The sequence below is a fragment of the Nycticebus coucang genome, chromosome 3, assembly GCF_027406575.1.
Source record: "Nycticebus coucang isolate mNycCou1 chromosome 3, mNycCou1.pri, whole genome shotgun sequence".
Taxonomy (NCBI): domain Eukaryota; kingdom Metazoa; phylum Chordata; class Mammalia; order Primates; family Lorisidae; genus Nycticebus; species Nycticebus coucang.
Window position 1 is genome coordinate 151,004,119 of NC_069782.1, and position 20,159 is coordinate 151,024,277.

A 20,159-nucleotide genomic window follows, 5' to 3' on the forward strand; every position below is an offset into this window, starting at 1 on the left:
CTTTGACTGCTGTGTGACCAAGCAAGATCGTGAGGCCTGGCGATGAGGATTGCCTGGTATTTCCTGGACTGTGTATAATGGCAGTGTTTTGAACAGAGGGCTCTCCCGGGCATGGCCATCAGCATGTCCTTGAGTGTGGGAGCAGGGATGGTAGTTCAGCAATGAGGCAGGGATGTTCCCTGGCCGGCTGTCTCTGTTGATGGACTCTCTGGCTTCTTGTTTCTCTTGCAAATCTCTTCTTCACTCTCAGGGGTGTGTGGCCATAGGGCTTCCGTGACCCTCTTCCTAAGCCATGAGTAACATGAAGCCGGGCAGGTGGAGGTCCATGGTGGACCTCACGTCCAAGCTGTGGAGGCAGGTGAAGCACTTCTCTGACATCCACTGGCCTGTCTGTTCTATCAGAAAAATGCAAATCTCTGAACTGTGACTATTGTACCTGGCAGCCTGCATTTAAAAATAATCTAAAAACTTTATGAAATGCCTCAATCCTCCCTATACCAGGAAATAAAAAGGGGAGGGGTCATGAAAGCAACTATATTAGAAATTTTAGCAAGGATTTAAATATAGAGGACCCCTTTGTATCAAATAGATTTTGTTATATAAACCTCATAAAAGATGAAAGGTACCATCATATGTCTTTCTAGTAAAACAAAGATGGTCTAAGTTCTTGCTGCAAAGTATCATGGGATGAAATCCTTCCTGCTGAAGTGGATGAGAGCACCGTGTTTTATTTTTGTCCTTAGAATTATATTACTGACTCCTTGATTCTTAAATTTGAGAAATCCATCTAGGATAGCATGATCTGAAGATTCATAGTCAATTCTACCAGTGTTATTAGTACCCGGCCCTGTCCCTTAGCGTTCCTATTCTGTTTCATCTAATTATTGGGAAGCATCTTCCTTTGTTAAATTTCTTCTCTTTGTCATAATAAGTAGAAAATGAAAAATTCTGAATTCTTCACTGCACTCAGTGAAAGCTTAAGACAGTTTACAAAGACGATGCCTCCGGTATGTTTTCAAACATACCTTCTTGAAAGATAATACAAAATTTTGGGTGCTGGAATTATTACTATTTATTTCAACATTTCTTCTTTCTTCTAAGCAATTCCACTATTCTTCCATGTTCTTACTATTTAACAATTGAAGAGTAATGAGGAAATAATTCCTTGAGTAATGAAATAGTAAAATGTTTCAAGATATAGGAAAACTAAGATTCCCAAGAGCCCATAACGTATCTTGGATTTAGAAGAGGATCCAACAGATCTATACAGTGATAAAAAAATCAAATGAGTTTTAGTCTATTTTTTAAGTGAAAAAAAAAATATATCATCCCTGTTCTTAGAAGACCTCAGTAGTGACGAGGATCCAGGGTTCTCTAGATTTTGGTTTGCTTACAGATAGGATAAAAATTTCTCAGGGTGTGAGTCAGAAGAAACACGAAAGTGTTTTCTTATTTGGGGGGCCTCTGAGTGATTGTCAATGGTGTCTATTTTCAAGTTTTAGACTGGAGGGCAATTTATCTGTTCACTGGAACCCTTGACACCCAGTTTCAACTGTTTCCTCTTATCTAGCCCTTCTTTCGGAGCATGTATTATATCCCTCCTGTGACTATAAACTATAGAGTTGGGGGGCTAAGTAAAGAGATGTGTTTTATTATATCTAGAATTATTGAGCACCACCTAGTCCAACCCGCCTGCTTTAATGTGCTATGGCAAAGCTTGTTTTAGGGAGAATTCTGGGAACACACAAACCCAAGATTGAACCACAGCACCCCCTGGCGTGATTGTAAGGTGAAGCAGAAGCCGTTTTCTGGGACTGATAGGTCATTTCTAAACAGTGGGACCTCTTTGCTAAGATGAATTTAGTTTTGCTCTAAGTGAGTAGATCCCACATACTACAGACCATGGTATGATCTTTTTTATTTACTCCTCTTTCCGGGATTTTGCTAAATGGCTGGGTTGGCTAGTTCTTCTCTGTTTCTATTGGCTAATTGAAGCTGAGGTAGCCCTGGCCACAAAGCAAATACCCACTTGTTAGAATGCAGGGATGCAAATGAGACAAGAGATATGGGCGGCAAGACCCTGGGCACGTTCCAGGCACACACTTGGCCAATCCCATCTGTCAATATCCTTCTCTCTGTCTCTAATCCATCCATTGAATGAGATTAGCTTTAACTTGGTATAAGGAGAGATAGTGAAGCAACAAACTCAACACCTCTTCCTCGAGAGTTATCTTGAGGGCAACTAACATCTACCAAGCACTTGTTACATACCCTGCACAAAATTACCTTCATGTAGATGAGTTAATGTATAAAAAACATTTAAAGTACTGCCTGGCATATAATAAGTGGTCAACTAAAGTACAAAGTGCTATTATTGTGAAATTGTCCCAGAAACATTTTGAGGTAAGTATTATTATTGCACCCATTTTTCAGATGGGAAAACCAGGGCACAGTTAGGTAATTTGTCAATACTTCTATGTCTGAGGCCACATAGCAGGGAAGAGATTTGACAGGTGTTTTTCCTGCTGTCTCTGACTCTTACTAAATGCACCATCTCCCCCTACTTTGTGTAGAGAGAGAGTGTGTAGACCTTTGTGCCAAAGTTTGAGATGTCAGGGTCATCTGTGTGTTTTGGGGCCCTGGCACTGTTGAGGCCAATCCCTCCCCTTCTAGGATATGCCCTGAGAGATGCAGAAATGGCCTTGAGGTACTTGAAGGGTGGCTTTCTAACTGCCACCCAGCAAGGGGCAGGCTGAGGCAGGGAGGCTGAGCTCTTCTGGAGGGACCATTCATAGGACTGACCAGGAGGGACAGTGGGAAGGCCTGGGGAGGCCCAGAGCACATGCCCTGCAAATGGTCCAGCTGGTCCCTTCCCTTCTCTTTCCCTGAACCACCTCTGCCAGCAGTGACGGCAACCTGACCCCTCCGTCGTACCCTCTTCCAACCTCTCACTCTCTGACCATTTCTCATAATCTCAAACTAACCATTGAAAAGCCACACCCAGGATTCAACTCCTGCCATTAGGATGTTGGCTCCTCAGGGCCTGCTGCCTACTTCCTTTGCATAGTCAGGCAGGTTTTCCCCAGTGGGTGCTCTAGGAGCATCATGCCAGGCAGGGCTGTGGTGCCCAGTGGCTCCCAGCATGGTCTTCTTCACAATGGGAAGCAGGTTCTCTATGCTCTCCTCTCAGGAGAGGAGATAGAAGGGTCCACTGAGGCCACTGCTGGACAAATGCCATCCTGAGGGGAGTAGAGAGTACGCTGAAGCCTGTTGAGCAGGGAACTAAGTTGAATATATCTGCACTTTGTAAAGATAAAATGTGGGGACCGATTAGAGATAGAAAAACCCTCTTAGCATGAAGTAAGCATGCCACAAACACTGTCGGATCAATAATTGTTGGTGACTTAGAGGAAGGTTGGGAGGGGGCAGAGAGATCAGCTGGGAGTAGGCCAGGTTCAAGAGGATGATGAGGGTCTAACCTGGTGAGATGGCCTGGATGGCAAGTTGGATGTGAGGGGTGATGCTCACATTTCCTGCCCAGTTGATGAGGAACATGGTGACATCATTGATTCCAGTGGGGGAAAGAAGCTGTGCTGAGTCTGGGGTGGTGGGGCTTGGTTGGGTGGGGGGGCACTGAAAACCTGGTCTAGAGCTCAGGGCTTGTCAGGGCTGGGTCAAGGACTAGGGAGGTGGATTTGCGAATCCTCTGTCTGAAAATTTTTGAGAGTACATGGGTTCTCTGGGGCAAAAGATAAAGTGAGACGAGGACAAAGACAGTGCTTGAGAGAGTGGTGATAGGGGAAGTCCCACGGGAAGAGGGACTGATGGAGAAGACAGGGCAGAGGGAGGCAGGCCGAGGGGGCAGGGAGCCCCAAGACAAGGGCTCTCTGCCGTGTTAATGCAGGTTTGCCACTGAGGCTGGTGAATGGAGGTGACCGGTGTCAGGGCCGAGTGGAGGTCCTGTACCAAGGCTACTGGGGCACCGTGTGTGATGACAGCTGGGACACCCGGGACGCAGATGTCGTCTGTCGGCAGCTCGGCTGTGGCCATTCTGTGTCGGCCCTGGGCGGGGCCCACTTTGGACAGGGCTCAGGAGACATCCTCTTTGGTGCCGTGGACTGCTTCGGATGGGAGCCCTACCTGTCTCGCTGTCCCCACAGTGGATGGTACAACCACGAATGTGGCCACAGGGAAGATGCTGGTGTCGTGTGCTCAGGTAGTGCGGATGTCACCTCGTGTTCTCACGGGTGCAGCTCTGGGGACAGGCGCAGACTCAGACTCACTGTCGCAGCTTGTGCATGTGTTTGTGTGTGTGTGTGTGTGTGTGTGTGTGCTTTGAGTTTGCCTGCTCGGCTGTAAGCCACGCCTTACGTGATGTTAGTGCACGGGTATTGCTGTCCCTTTTCACAGATAATTGGAGGCTCAGAGAGGTCGAGGGGCTGCCTGTTGTCCTGAGGCTGGAGGTCAAGGAGGCAGGTTTTAGTCTCAGCCCCTCCTGATATTGGAGTCACTCAGTGGACTAGTTCTGATGAGCAGAAGCATGGCCATCCCTGGCCTGGGGTGACCAAACTCATATCTTCCCAGTGGCAGTTTAACCTCCTTTAAAGGTGGAGAAGGATGGCAAAACTGCTGGTCCCTAAAACTGAAATGCACGCCAAAATCAAATTGAGAAGAAACTAGCATGTTCTCTTTACTGGGGAATAAGTGATAAGCAAAAGGTACTTATACCCTCCATGGAAAAGGGAAATTCTCCCTGACACGACCCAGCAAATCCCAACACTGTGTTTCCCAGGGTTCACATGATGCTGGGACATGAACAAACACCAAGGGCTCCTTAAATCCACACAGAGACTTCCAAGGGTACCAGCCCATTGTGTGTCCCACAAAGAGGAGTTTAGTTAAACTGTCCACTTATAGGGCAAACTCTGACATTTGCTGTGTGGATTGGACTGTGCACCTGCCACCCCATGAGACTGTGCTCCCGCAGGGAGTGTGTCCTCCATGGAACCACTCTGGGAGTAGGTTTATTTTGGCATCTGGAATGCATCTGGGGAACTGCCTTTCTTCCTGGTTGGGCCCACCTTCTCAGGAATATTTCAGTGATAGCAAATATTTGTCACTTGAGGTTGTGTTTGGCTATAGAAATGGCTAGATGTCATTTGAAGTCTAATATTATGACAAGAATGGGGCTGTTAATGAACTGGGTGATGTTTTGCATGGAGACTGTGGCAGCAGAGGAGATAGGAGAAGGGTAATGGGAGCAAAGGATGTGTACATGGCAACCCAGGCCAACAGGAGGGTGGCACAGTGTCAGAGATGGGCACTTGGTGGCATTTTATCACTGGGAGGGCCCTTTGGGGTCTGTGCTTCAGAGCTGAGGGGAGCAGAGGGCTGACCTGGAGTGGGCACTTCCTCTCTTCCTTTCTCCACTCTGCAGCTTCCCTGTCTTCCACGGAGGCGACCCTGCCGGTAACTACAGCACAAGGTATGTCAGGTGTCTGCAGCATGGGGTCTCTGTGGGCTTGTTACTCCACTGCACCCACAGGTTCACCTCTGACCCCAAAGAGGTGCAGATTGTGTAGGATGGGTGTGCTCAGCTGCCAAGGGGACCCCTCTGAATAAGGCCTCAGGCCTGAGCAGGCTTCTCTTCCATGGATCATGTCCCTGAAACTGTGAAGGCACCAACTTGAAGAAACATCTCCAAGGAGCTCCATGGTGGCACCTGCTGTCCTTTCTCTAGGAGACCTGTTGCCCATGCTCAGTGCTTGCTCTGTGGTCCTCGTCAATGCCTACTGACCTCTGGCCATCCTGGCTTTGCTAGATGTGGCTTCAAGGCTGGAGAGGCAGGTGCTAACTGGCTTAGGTAGCCCAGCTGCTGGGGTAGCATCCTTGCCCATGCCCTTTCCCTGAGCCTGTATCAGGCCAGCCTGGTTCCTTCTCAGCACAGAGAAATTATAACCCTGCAGCCTATGGGCGTCAGGGGCCCCATATTTTGCCCTAGGGCATCTCCAGTGAGGGAGCTGAAAGGTACAGTCAATAGGGCCTCAGATTCTGGTAGCCTGGGCTTTAGGAAGGGGAGTCACTTCCCCTTTCTTATGGGAAACTTTGGCCTTTGGACAAGACCAAAGACAGTCTCCACCTGAGAGCCCTGGCCTGCCCAGGGACAGCATAGACCCATCAGGAACCCTGATGGCACATGTGTTAGGCATTCTTGCTCCTCAGACTCATGGAGTGACACCTGGATTTACCTTCTCCTTCTCTTCCCCTATGGTTAAGAACATGGATGTTACTAGATCTGGGGATGAGATTGGCTTTATCCAGACTTAGCCATGTCCTTTCCCAAGATTCCCACCTTTTCTTATTTGCAGCAGGTATAAGAGGAGAACATTTTCTCCACTGTTCTGTCATGTCTGGTTGCTCCCGGGGTCCCTGTTATATATTAAGACCAGAAGCTGGGCCCGACAAGCCCTTTTGGTGTGACTGGTCCATGCAGGGATGGGAACAAGGCTGTGGAGGACTTGGATGATCTGCCTATGACCGAGGACTGCAGATAGGACTTACCTAGAACTGCTTCCATCAGAAACTCCAGTGCAGTGGTGAGGGTGGGGGGGTCACCTCCGTTTAGATCCAGAGACGTTGTGTAGACACCAGTGGATAACTGAGACAGCAGCTGAATGCTCTGGTTGCAGTGGGGGTAAGAGTAGCTGTCAGATAATACTCTCTCTGAGCACAAGCACCCAATCAGCTCTATGCAGGTGCCCTGAACAAGTGCTAACACAGATTTAAAGCTAGTATTTTACTTAAAGGGGAAACATTACACACATTTCCACTAAAGTAAAAAACAAGGCAGATATGCCCTCCATCCTCATGGCTATTCAATATTGTACTGGAGATAGCAGCCAATGCAATTAGATAAGAGAAATCAATTAGAAGTGTAAGAATGGGAAACATTATTTTTACATCCATCCCATGGATCCTACCAAAGTCGCACGTAGGCAAGTCAGAATCAGGGTCAATAGAATGATATAGAGATACTCCTGCATCACCCATAGCCTGTTGGAATTGAAGAACTCAATGCTAGACAGGTTTCTTGACTTTTCCAAAGTCATGGAATAAGACAAAGTCCTGACCAAGAATGACAACTCGGCAGATCCTGGTGTACTTCCAGAGGAGACCTAACTTTTTATTTCCCAATATTTGTGTTTGTTTTTCATCTTTTGGAATTACTATATGCAGAGACTACCACAGCAATAGGTGATGAATAATTTTATCTGAGTTCCTTTCTGCAGGTCTCAATACCAGGTATATCTATGGTTTTGACTCTGATTTAGGAAAACTTTCAGGGATCAAGGCAAGGGAGTGTTGTGAGTACAAAGTGACCTTTTGAACCAGACATGAGCTGGAGTGGAGCCTCGTTCATTGCCCCTGACTCTGTGGTTGTGTGGGAAGGGGTCAGTCAGAATTTGGAGATTCCAAGAGCCTGTGTGCTTTAGGGGCAGAGACCAGGAGATCAGTCTACAGTACAGAATACCAGCTTCCCCATCTCCACAACTCTGGGCTGACCCCAGACATTCTGGTTCTAAGGACTTGGCTGTAGGGCCAGCAGGAACATGTGCAAAATGTGCCCCAAGCAAACCCTAGGGCCCTGTATGTACATCAGAGCTACCCCCAGGATGCTCCAGTGTCACTGGGGTCCTGTATGGCATGCGGCATCCTGGGTCCTCCTCTGAAGGAATCAGGACTCTCCCATTGTCTTCCTGGAAGGATCGTGTGGCTGGCATCTAGGGCCCTCCCAGCATGCAAACTGGGAGGGGTGCTTCCTACCACCTGAAGCTCTAAGGTTTGGGTTTGGGCAGAGCAGGTACCATCCTTTTGCCCATGAAGCACTCTAACTCAAGATATGCTGAGGCCCACCTCAGTTAGAGATTCTCTCAGATATCTTTACCCACTAAGAAGGCTCTGTATGCCCTACAGGCCTTGAGATCTTGTCCCTTAGTAGGAACATATAAGAGAAATGCTGTGCCTTCCTCTAGGACCTGATTCAAGTTTGGCCCTGGGGCTGGTGAGTGGAGGTGACTAGTGTCAGGACCCAGACTGTGGCTCCTGGAGCACTATGTGTGATGACTGCTGGGACGCCAATCATGCCAACATGGTCTTGCAGGCAGCTGAGATGTGGCTGAGCCACTTTGGCCCAGGAAATGCCCAGTTGGGCCAGGGCTCAGGGCCAATTGTCCTGGACAGTGTGTGCCGCTCAGGGCATGAGTTCTACCAGTTGCTCTTCTGCCCTTAGGGAGATGATGCCTGCAGATGAGTGCTGGGAGGCTTAGCTACTGAGATCTATACTCAGGCTTAATCCCCCAAAGGAAACTCTGGGCCACTTACCTCTGCCCTGTGGCTTCAGGAGGTGCCTTCATCACAGTCTGACCCTCAGGAGATCATTGTTGCACCTGGCATTTTCCCTCCTCCCCTCTGAGCTTGTTCACCCTTTAGATCCATTTATGAGAGCTGTTCGGGGATATGCCCAGGTCTAATGTTATGTCTTCTTCCCCCAGGTGCTCAGAGCCCATTCACACAAATCCCAGGTAAGTTGGTAGCATTTTAACTGACCCATCCCTCATCCCTTCTGGCCAAATCACATCTTTTTTGGTAGGTTTGCAGAACCACAGAAAATAAGATAAGCCTTTTCTTAGTAACATTCCCCCCACACCCCAAACCCCATGATCCTGAAATGTGTTAATGACACCAGCTGAGTTTCCAACACACAGATAAGTTCCAGGGACCTGACAGCCTTTGTTTACCAGGCTCATAGATGTGTCTCACCAAGACCCTCAGAGCTGCTGGGGGAAGAGAGGCAGTCCTGTTGCTGGGCTATTCTCATCTAAGATGCAAAGTTTGGAGGTCCTGAGTGAAGGGAGAAGAGAAATCTTCATGCACTTGGGGGTGGGGAATGGGTGGCCAAGTGATGTTTTTCTATGGAGGGTGGAAGTGGGAGGCCCATAACTGGTCTTTGGTGATCTGACCACCCTAGGGACTGGCAGGGCACAGTGTGGGCATTGTCTGCTTAATCCAAGAAGCACACAAATTGATGCCATCTCTCCCCTGGTGTTGGCAGGAGTGAGACAGCTGTGTATTCCCAGCCTTCAGCCATCCCTTAGAGAGGGAGCCTTAGAATGTCAGCTAGTGTCAGTTCCAGGCCCACCACGGGTGCCAGGCCTCCTCTAGCTCCTTCCTAACATTGCTTGGTTTCCCCTGCAGGTTGGCAGCACCCAACAACTGAGATCTCTGGTAAGCTCCATTTGTTCATGCTACCCTTAGGCCTGGCCATCTCCACCACCAGATATGCTGGAGCATGCTTGTCCAGGATGGGCACTTGGCTCTGTGCTCTGTCCCTGCTGAATTCATCGTCTAGGATGCAGGGATCATGGAGGAAGCAGGGAAAATCTCTTTTGTAGATATGCGAAATCCAGCTAGCATCTTGATTCCACATGTCCTGGGAGGGGGTTTTATGGTCTCATACCTTTCCAAGAGGACTCCCATGTCTGTGTCCATCTCGCCTTAGTGTTTTAAAATTTACATTGAAATACTTTAGGTTCGTATGTTTATTAACACCATGTTCTTACAAATCTGGCAGGCACATTTTTATCCTCAAATTGGCTATTTGTTATTCTCTCTCTTTCTTGGTTTGATAGAATCAAGTCTTTACAGAAAGACAAGCGCTGTTTCTTTCCTGGACATTCTATGAAGTGGGAAGAGAGAATGAGGTCTAGGGAGGGAAGAATGGAGAATATTTGAGCCCTTATTCCCTAAGGAGCAGAACTGTGTTCCCTTCCCCTCCTCAGAGGACATTTCTTGGAAGAAGATTTGTTAGGACATTGCTGGAGCCTATAGGACTTGCTGACCATCTCATCTTATTCCGTTTGGGATTTGAAATGAGACACATTTTTTTTTTGATTAAAATTTATTTAAAGTGTCCCATTGAGATTTTTTTGCAAAGTGTTTACATCAAATTTATGGGGTGCTATGTGTAAACCTGCTTACTTTTTTTTTTTTTTATTGTTGGGGATTCATTGAGGGTACAATAAGCCAGGTTACACTGATTGCAATTGTTAGGTAAAGTCCCTCTTGCAATCATGTCTTGCCCCCATAAAGTGTGACACACACCAAGGCCCGACCCCCTCCCTCTGTCCCTCTTTCTGCTTTTCCTCCCCCCCCATAACCTTAATTGTCATTAATTGTCCTCATATCAAAATTGAGTACATAGGATTCATGCTTCCCCATTCTTGTGATGCTTTACTAAGAATAATGTCTTCCACTTCCATCCAGGTTAATATGAAGGATGTAAAGTCTCCATTTTTTTTAATGGCTGAATAGTATTCCATGGTATACATATACCACAGCTTGTTAATCCATTCCTGGGTTGGTGGGCATTTAGGCTGTTTCCACATTTTGGGAATTGTAAATTGAGCTGCAATAAACAGTCTAGTACAAGTGTCCTTATGATAAAAGGATTTTTTTCCTTCTGGGTAGATGCCCAGTAATGGGACTGCAGGATCAAATGGGAGGTCTAGCTTGAGTGCTTTGAGGTTTCTCCATACTTCCTTCCAGAAAGGTTGTACTAGTTTGCAGTCCCACCAGCAGTGTAAAAGTGTTCCCTTTTCTCCACATCCACGCCAGCATCTGCAGTTTTGAGATTTTGTGATGTGGGCCATTCTCACTGGGGTTAGATGATATCTCAGGGTTGTTTTGATTTGCATTTCTCTAATATATAGAGATGATGAACATTTTTTCATGTGTTTGTGAGACACATTTTTTGAGCTAAAAGTGATTCTGTGGCCACTCCGCCCCCACCATGCAGAGGTGCATTCCTAGGGAATGAAGAGCTTGGGCCAGGGCAAAAGCCTTGGCAAAGTTTGTGGTTGCCTCTCTTTATCTGGGAGGTACATGTTTCTAGACCCCCAGTGGATGCTTGAAACCACAGATCATACCAAATCCTGTATATACATTTTTCTCCTATGCTTAAATGCCTATGATAAAGTTTAATTTATAAATTAGGCATAGTAAGAGGTTAACAACAATAACTAATAATAAAATAGAGTGATTATAACAATATGCCAGTGTGCTTGTGCTTTGGGGCCATTATTAGGTAAAATAAGGGTGACTTGAGCCCAAGAACTTAGTGACTGCGATCTGCCCACTGTTTCTGCGATCTAATGACCTAGGTGGCTGCTAAGTGACTAGCAGGTGGGTCACGTCTACCATGTGGATATGGTGGACAAAAGGATGGTTCTCATCCCAAGCTAGACAGAGTGGGATATCATGAGATTTCTTCATACTGCTCAGACAGTGTGCAATTTAAAACTAACACATTTTTTTGCTTCCAGAATTTTCCATTTAATGTATTCAGACTGTGGGTAACTGAAACTGTGGAAAACACAAGTGTGGATATGCAGGAACTACTGTATCTGGTTTTAAACGTTTGGGTACCAGTGGCAGGTCAGCATCAGGGTCGTCCAGGTGACCAGCTGTGACAAAGACTGGAGTTCTGTACTGTGACGTTAATGCAGACAGCTAAAGAGCATGCTGAGCCTAACAGACCTGCACTCTGGGCTGAGAAATAGGAGCTTTCATTTGTGGTTAAATGGTTCAGTGCATTGACCTATAAAAGGGACAGTGTAAACTCTTATACCCTTCCGGGTAAAGAGCTGGTGAGTGTTGCTGTCCAAGGACTTGGGATTTCTCTTCTCCCAAAAGGCTCTTCTTCCTGTTTCTGTAGGTCTGTCTCACATAGGGCATTCTACGCCCCTTCTGCTGTGCTGAGCACCTGCATGTGTGTTCAGCCCAGCTTTCCTCTAACACTCCTGCCTGCTTCCTCACGATCCCAGGCCTAGACGCTGTCCCTGGGGGGAGCTGCCACAGATGCTACTGGAGTCTCATTTGAATGGCTTGAGCACTGCTCTGAGGCCTGAGTCCTGACTTCTTTGCCCTGCTAGGAGGAAGGGAGATGCTCTTAACTCCTTTTTGGTGGGATAAGTAGCATCCTGGTTGGGTGAGTTGGGATGGGATTTCTGCTTGGCAAATACACACAGGCCACACTCTTTCCTCTGTAGCTCTGTCAGATATCTCTGAGCCCTTCCCATTTAACTGTTTCATATCTACCATCCTAATGGCTGCACACACGTGCATTCATAATTTTGCCCCCAGGCTGTTCAATGTGATCGTGTTTCTGCCCACTGTGAAACAGAGCAATACACTTTAAATCTTCAAAAGGAAATTTTGTAACTGTGTTTCCATAAATGGGTTGTATTTCCATATTAGGAAGGTATTTTATGGAGTCGATAATTTATGGTGACCCTATGATTTATTATAACTAGGATGCCCGAGTGTCTGAGTTCATGTTTAAGTTCTGTATTTGAAGTATAGATTTAGAGGCTTAAGATCTCAGACGTCTTCCTGACTCCTCTGAGCTTGGGCTCCTGATCTTTAATTTATAGACTGTAAAAATGTGCGCCCAAGTGGTGGTGAGGAGCAAGGGAGGTGGAGAGGCATGATGAACTTGGCCAGGTGCAGGGGTCTCAAGCTGAAAGGCTTTTAGGGATAAAAGAAGAAAAGTAAATGCTTAGAAAAGATGAGCCCAGAACATTAGGTTCAATTTTTAAAACACTATGGGAACAAAACCGAATCATGCCAGCATGTGGAATTCTGCTCCCCAAGAGGCACCTGCTAATGTTGCTAAGGGAGAAGGGAGGTGGCTCCTGTAGGGACTCTCCCACTTGACTTTCATCAAAGGGGACCGTCCAGTGACTGGGGTGGGGCCCTCAGAACATGTGGGCATGCCAGAGAAGTCATGGAGACCAATCTCTGTGATGAAGTTGACCTCTGAGACTGAGGTCTCCTGCTGTACCTCTGGGGACCACAGTTTGCTGACCACTCACGGATTGTCCTAAGAGCCCTAAGCAGGGCTACTGAAGGAGGCACACATAGGTGAATACAGAACAGGTTGCAGCCTCTGAGACTGGAGGGACATCTGTGAGATGCTCCCCCAACTGTCTGCATCACAGAACTCACTGAGGCGAGCTCCCCAGCACCTGCTGAGGGTCGCAGATCAGGCCAAAGCAAGCAGGCCATGCAGTCTGGTGTGGGCCTGGAGGAGGAGCATCTTCTGTGGCAGGCTCCCCTTTCAAGTTCTCTCTTTCTACCCACATACAGAATTAACTGTGTCTGAAGAAACGAGCACAGGGGCAGAATGTACGTTCTGCCCCACTGTCCACCTCAGTCACAGAATTCTGTGTGCTTGAGGATACTGTCGAGTCGGGAGAAAGTTGGGACTTAGGAGGGTCAGTATAGCCTGGCCTTCCAGAAAGGTCTCAAGGCATGTGTTGGTGGGACCAGTGTCCTATTTCAGGGGGTTCTGTTCCTAGTGCTTAGCCCAAGCTGTTATGGTCCCTGGGCCTATAGGCTGACCTGTCACCTGTGCTCTGAGGCCATGGGCTGCAAGGTGAGAGGAGGGAGGCTCTGGGCAGTCTTGGTTAAGAGCACAGTGGTAGACACAGGAGAGGCCATTTTGGGGGCAGTGGCTCCATTTAAACCTGGAGCTCATGAGGGCCTCAGAATGAGGGGGACAGAGGGAGTCATCAAAGATATACCCCTAACACTCCAGGGAGGCTCTGGTCCAGGAAGGGAAAGAGATCACTTTCCAACCAGGAGGGAGAGAGCTTGGCCCCAAGGAAGGGGTGATGGTCACATTCGCATTGTAGAACCTTTAGCATCAACCCTGAAACAAATGAGAAATAACGGTATCTCTTGTAGGATCTGATTCCCCCTTGGCCCTGAGGCTGGTGAATGGAGGTGACCGCTGCCAAGGCCGGGTGGAGGTCCTGTACCGAGGCTCCTGGGGCACTGTGTGTGACGACGGCTGGGACACCAATGATGCCAACGTGGTCTGCAGGCAGCTGGGCTGTGGTTGGGCTAGGTCAGCCCCAGGAAATGCCCAGTTCGGCCAGGGCTCAGGGCTGATTGTGCTGGACGATGTGGCCTGCTCAGGGCATGAGTCCTACCTGTGGAGCTGCCGCCACAGTGGCTGGCTGTTGCATAACTGTGGACATGGTGAGGATGCTGGTGTCATCTGCTCAGGTGGGTATCAAAGACCATTGGACCCATTCTGGGGACAGAGTATATGAGGAAAAACCACTTTTGAGAGCCACGACCAAACTCTCTTTAGGTGACTTGGAAGCTCTCAAGTTTACTGCAGGCTTTTGTCCCTTAGGTCCTCAAGCTATGAGCTATAAGCGTTATTGACTTGGAGGCCACTGGGCACCGGCCTTCACCACAGGGTCCAGCCTCAAGGGCAGAGAGTATCAGGCTCTCCTATATCCCACCCCCACACTCAGTGTGACCTTCTCAGGGACAGCACCTTTGGGTCTGGCTGGTGAAGCAGCCCTGCCCTTGGAGTTGCCTTGCTCCAGTGCTCAGAGTGGCTGAGGAGGGGAAGGGACTCAGTGCAAACAGCCCGCTCAGGAGAGCTGTGAAGGGTGGTGGGGAAGGGGGTGTGGGTGCTGGGATGGCAGTTGGTAGGGAAGGCCGGGCTCCCATGGGAGGTGGGCAGAGGACACTGGGTGTGACCTCACAGGGAATCTTGTGGAATGTGCACCCAACCTCAGGGTCAAGGTGAGGGATGGATATTTGGGGTCTTGTGCCCTCCGTGGGCTCAGGGTTGCCATGAGTTGCTCCTTGGTGTTGATGTAGAGGCTCTCATGTCTGTCCCTGGCATAGTTGTGGCCTTGGTGTCTCTGAGAAGCCTCAGGCCCAGGGGTGTGGGCAACATCTGGAGATGCAGGGGACAGCTCCCTATAGGACTGAGGGCTGGACAGTGGGCCCGGGCAACCACGTGTCCTTCCTCATGTGATGAGGATCAGTTCAGCGCAAGAACCCCCAGGCTCTTCGACCTCTGTGTCTAGTTGAGGCACAGAGGGCTGCTTGTCTCAGCCTCCTTCTCTCTCTTACTGCAGGCTCATTCCAGACATCACCCAGGCCAGGTGAGCACCCCTATCCTCTGTCTGCACACTCACCTATTCCCCTCAGTCAACAGAGCCCACTTGACTGTGCAGATCCTATGGGGCACATTGTGTTCCCCCATCATAGGGAATCCTGCAAAGGTGCTTCTGAGCCCGACGTAGGATTCAGGGGCGCCTGCCTTCCCATCAGTGCCTCTCAGTGTGCACCAAGTGCTGATAACGTCCCTGTGGACACGACTCCCAGGTTGAGTGAAGAGGCTACATGTTCATGGAGCTTTGGCCCTTTTTCCATCAGGGCTGACGTGACCTTTCTGGGACTTGACCTTGGTGCCCTCTGACCTTGTGTTGAAGGCAATGTCAGTGCAGGCCTGATGCCCCATCCCCCACTCCTTGAAACACCCCCACCTTCTGCAGGGCCACATCTGCCTCCAGAAGAGGCTCAGGCAGTGCCTGGGGAGGTGGCGGGGCAGTAACTGTCTCTGGTACTTCTGGTTACTGTTAGCCTGATTGTCCCCTGAGCAGCTCCCTGGGCCCCTGAGGTTCTGTGGCGAGTCTGGCTGATGGTATCAGATGAACCAACCAGTCTGTGGGTCAGGAGCAGGAAGCAATGGTTTTCTATATGCCAAGGAACATTCCAGATGTGGAGAGCTGGAGGGGCCTGTCAGGTATCCAGCAGGGCCTCTGAGCAGGCAGAGAAGGGGACATGGGTAGACATTCAGGAGCAAGGGCAGTGTCCAAGAGGGCCATTGTTGTCACCGTGCCTGTGACAACCTAGAAGAAAAAGACGCTAGAGAAAATGGTTTCGGAATATGTAGGATTTGATGAGGAAGAGAAGTAGGGATCATCACTGGGCTTGAGTGAAGTGGCAGGCCACGAGTGAACTCAGTGAGGGAAGAAGAGTGGGGCTTGTCTTATTATTTCTTCTTTGCCAGCAAACATGAGATTTACACAAGCTCGTGTTTGAGTCCCTGGGTTCCAGAGGGTCAAAGCCATACCAGCAGGTTCGTTGTGTGAATGAAGGCAACCCTAAGGGATGTCTAGAGACAATCTCAGGCAGGCAGGAGAGGCGTGAAGGAGCAGAATGGGCTCTAGGAAGTCCCCAGAAACAGGTGATTTTCCAGCACACGAGTGGGAGCTGCCTGTCCTCTGTCTGGCTCTGGCAGAGTAATTTCCTCCTGGCCTCTGCAGCGTCCTCGCCTGCCCACGCAGACATCCTTCTGTCCTGGCCTTTCTCTTCCAAGTCTGATTCTCGCCCTTCATGTTGTTGCTATTTGCAGACTCTTGGCCTAGGACGAGCGAAGCAGCCACAGGTAAATAATCCCACCATTCACAGCTGGAGCTCATGCTCTGCCTCTGGATAAACTTTATATTTGAAAGGGGGAGGAGGAGGCGGGCCCCTTCCCTGCCTGTGTCCCTGTAGGGTGGTGATGGAGAAAGGCACTGTCTCTGAGGACCGAGTGTTTGGTCTGCTATTGGAGGGGGAGATTAACTTGTCTACAGGGGGAATCCTGTCCCAGGTGCTCAGGACAAGCCACACAGAGCTCACTAAGCCTCTGAGGCCTTGGTCCTGGCCTCAGGGCACAAACGGCAGGCCCCAGAGGAGGGAGTGAGAGTGGGCACACCTGCACCTGTCTGGCCCAGGTCCTGCCAACCTGCCATTTTGCCAGAACCCAGAGAAGCCCATAGAAGTGCCATCAAGCACCCGAGGGGAGTCTGGGGTCTCCTGTCCCTGTGGAGCTCCAGCCTGTGTGTGGAGAGTGGGGGGTGGGGCAGCAGGGTGAACCTGCCTGTCACCTCCACTGGATCCCAGGTGCTTCTCCATAACTCAGGTGTCTTTGGGCCTGGGCAGAGCAGAGAGTCCCTGCTCATGACACTGAGATGAAGATTCACATTACGGGGATGTGGGAATGTCCTATGGTGCTGGTGGTGCTGGGGACTTGTGTTGTTAGTAAGATGCCTGAGTGTGGAACTACCTGAGATCCTTGTCCTCAATATGGGTGGATAAAGGTGCTTGTGTCTCCTTCTAGTAGCTGATTCCAGGCTGGCCCTGAGGCTGGTGAATGGAGGTGACCGCTGCCAAGGCCGGGTGGAGGTCCTGTACCAAGGCTCCTGGGGCACCGTGTGTGACGACGGCTGGGACACCAACGACGCCAATGTGGTCTGCAGGCAGCTGGGCTGTGGTTGGGCCACATCAGCTCCAGGAAATGCCCGGTTTGGCCAGGGCTCAGGGCTGATTGTGCTGGACAACGTGGCCTGCTCAGGGCACGAGTCCTACCTGTGGAGCTGCCGTCACAATGGCTGGCTGTCCCATAACTGTGCACACAGTGAGGACGCTGGTGTCATCTGCTCAGGTGGGTACCAAAGACCATTGGGCCCATTCTAGGGACAGAGTATATGAGGAAAAACACTTTTGTCCCCCTAGAGCGACCACCAAAGTCTCTTTAGGTGACTTGGAAGCTCTCGAGTTTACTGCAGGCTTCTGTCCCTTAGGTCTCAAGCTATAAGCAGTGCCCATCTTTGGCTTGGAGTCTACTGGACACCAGCCTTCCCCACAGCATTCACCATCTGAGGGCAGAGAATGTCAGGCTCTCCTGTATGCACAGGCGCTCCCCCACCCCCCCACTCAGTGTGACCTGGGGCTCCTTCTCAGGGACAGCACCTTTGGGTCTGCTGGTGAAGCAGCCCTGCCCATGAAGTTGCCTTGCTCCAGGGCTCAGAGCTGCTGAGGAAGGGAAGTGACTCAGTGCAAACAGCCCACTCAGGAGAACCGTGGTGGGGAAGGGGGTGCGGGTGCTGGAATGGCAGGTTGGTAGGGAAGGCCGGGCTCCCAGGTGGGCAGAGGGCACTGGGTGTGACCTCACAGGAAATCTTGTGGAATGTGCACCCAACCTCAGGGTCAAGGTGAGGGGGTGGATATTCAGGTGCCCTCTGTGCTCAGTGCTGCTGTGAGCTACTCCCTGGTGTTGATGAAGAGGCTCTCGTGCCTGTCCCCAGCATAGCTGTGCCCTTGATATGTCTGAGGGGGCAGCCTTAGGCCTATGGGTGCGGCAATGTCTGGGAACAGAGGGGACAGCTACTTCAGGAGTGAGAGCTACACAGTGGGCCCAGGCACCTGTGAGTACCCACATGTACCATGAGGATACGGGGGTGCCAGTGTCATTGGCTCTCTGGACCCCCAAGTGTTTGGGCCTTTGTCCCTGTGGGTGGAGTTTCCTTAGGGAGAGAACCCTTCATGCATTTTCAACTCTTCACTCCAGTCTGTGAGCTACACTGAAATAACCACAGAGCCTTTGGCCCCTCACCGAGGCTGTGAGAACAGGAGGCAGAGGGGCACTGATGGCAGCTGGGGTCCCCTCTGGGTAGTGCTGATGAGGGTGAGATGGAGGCGTCCCAGACAGGCTGTAGGGGAGGGGTCAATACCTTGGCAGGAGCCCCGAGGTAAAGTCTCCTGCCCAATGTGGGGTTGTTAGTTGAGACCCCACTAGGGAGGCCTGGGAAAGGAGGCTCCTGGGCTACAGGCAGGTGCATGCAGGTGTTACCTGGGCTTAGGAAGGACTGAGTGGGGGTCTCTGGAGGGCTGCAGCATTTTGCCCGTGGACGTCTTCTGCTATGGGAAGGGCAGCCCTCCACGAGGCCTGAGGGTGGAGCAGCTCTGGGAGGATGTGGCCCTGAGCTGGCCTTGTCACAGTTGCTGACTCAGCAATCTGCCGAAACCTGCAGGGAAAAGCTGATTTGGGGTCAAGCTGGTCACTTCATCCAGACATAGACTTAATCGTTGACTTAGAAATTGTGGCCAGGACCTTGTGGAGCACTCCCAAGGAGCATCCTTGTGTGGGTTGGATTGATAAGAGCCCCCTTCCTGGGAGGGAAGGGGCTGGAGGGAAGTCGCTCTGCTCAGGCTCCCACCCTGTGTCCAGTTCTGCAGCCTTCTCTGCCGTGTGTCTGACCCTCCGTCCTCTCTCTCACAGCCTCCCAGACCCAGTCCACGCCCAGACCAGGTGAGTCCTGCTGCTCCTCAGCTGCTGGGTGTCTCCTCTTCCCTGCCCCTCCCCGCAGCCCCAGAGCAGCAGGTGCACGTGGGGACGGTGGCGTGTTCCGCTAGTCATGGCATGTTGATTTTCCTCTGTGCCTCGGTGCGAGGAGAGCGTTCTGGCTCCTGAGGTGGCCTGCTACGCAGCACTCACTCGGCAATTTTGTGGGGAGAAGGAGGTTTTGTCCTGTGTGGCATCCATCGGAAATCACCGTCTGTCCTGAGGGTTACATGTGAGGGGAGAGCAGAGGTTTTGGGCATAGACCCCAAGGGAAAGACTCAGTGATGCTTTTACCAGCAAACCATGTGTCAGAAGGGAAGTGTAATGACCCTTGGGGAAATGGGTCACCTTGTTGCCTGTAAGGTGTGGACATTCAAGGGCATGGGCTCCCTGACGGCAGCTGTCTACAAGGGTCCTCTTCCTTTCCCAGGCCCAGAGCTTCTCTGACTCCACTGTCCCTCTTCACAATGGCACCTGGCTTCCATACTCCTTCCCCCCTAATCCTGCTGTGTTGTTCTTGCAGATTGGTGGCCGACAACAACTCCTGTCACTGGTAAGCATCAGCACTCAGCACTCTAGTGTGTGGTGTGCAGGCATCCCTGGGTGTACCGTGAAGCCTCTGGGTGCTCTCCATCCCCTCCCATGTGGAGGGTTGCCCTGTCTGCCAGTTGTGAGTTGTACTGTAAAGGCGAACAATTGTTCAGGATGCTTTTGTTTGGAAATCACAGGAAGTGAACACAAACTCTGTGGAGCTAGAATGGATTCCATCAGCTCACTTGTGGAGAATGTTTAGTGATGGGTCTGGAGCTTCAGGTACAGCTGTATCCAGGAGTTCTGAGCTGCTTGCCTGGGCTCTTCTTAGGGCTCCTGTTTGGTTGGTATGGGTTTCACTGTCACTTTTCCACATGGGAGAAGGGTAGCAGTTGTCAGCACCAAGTCGATATCCCTGCAGAAGAAGAGTCAGTGTGTCCCAGGACCTCTGACAGAGAAGGGAGCCTACCTGGCCTCAAGTGCCTTGTCCTGACCCAGGCTGTGCACTCTTGATACCCCAGCAGGATACATGGCCACCTTCACACCCACAAGGAGTGGGGGAGGGTGTGGGCACTTTGTAGGATAC

General features: G+C 50.3%; 1 protein-coding gene across 10 annotated transcripts in view; it reads left to right on the forward strand.

The window, feature by feature from the left end:
- Positions 1-20,159, forward strand: part of DMBT1 (deleted in malignant brain tumors 1) — a 61,575-nt gene that overhangs the window by 13,939 nt on the left and 27,477 nt on the right. For 3 of the 10 annotated variants that reach the window (XM_053584736.1, XM_053584739.1, XM_053584741.1), the window contains exons 6-15: positions 3,905-4,216; positions 5,438-5,485; positions 8,553-8,582; positions 9,256-9,285; positions 13,807-14,130; positions 15,006-15,032; positions 16,289-16,321; positions 17,039-17,362; positions 18,980-19,009; positions 19,566-19,595. In XM_053584736.1, coding sequence (XP_053440711.1) covers positions 3,905-4,216; positions 5,438-5,485; positions 8,553-8,582; positions 9,256-9,285; positions 13,807-14,130; positions 15,006-15,032; positions 16,289-16,321; positions 17,039-17,362; positions 18,980-19,009; positions 19,566-19,595 — 1,188 coding nt within the window. The remainder of the gene's footprint in view (positions 1-3,904; positions 4,217-5,437; positions 5,486-8,552; positions 8,583-9,255; positions 9,286-13,806; positions 14,131-15,005; positions 15,033-16,288; positions 16,322-17,038; positions 17,363-18,979; positions 19,010-19,565; positions 19,596-20,159) is intronic. The other 7 variants (XM_053584738.1, XM_053584746.1, XM_053584742.1 and 4 more) reach the window with 7 other exon arrangements.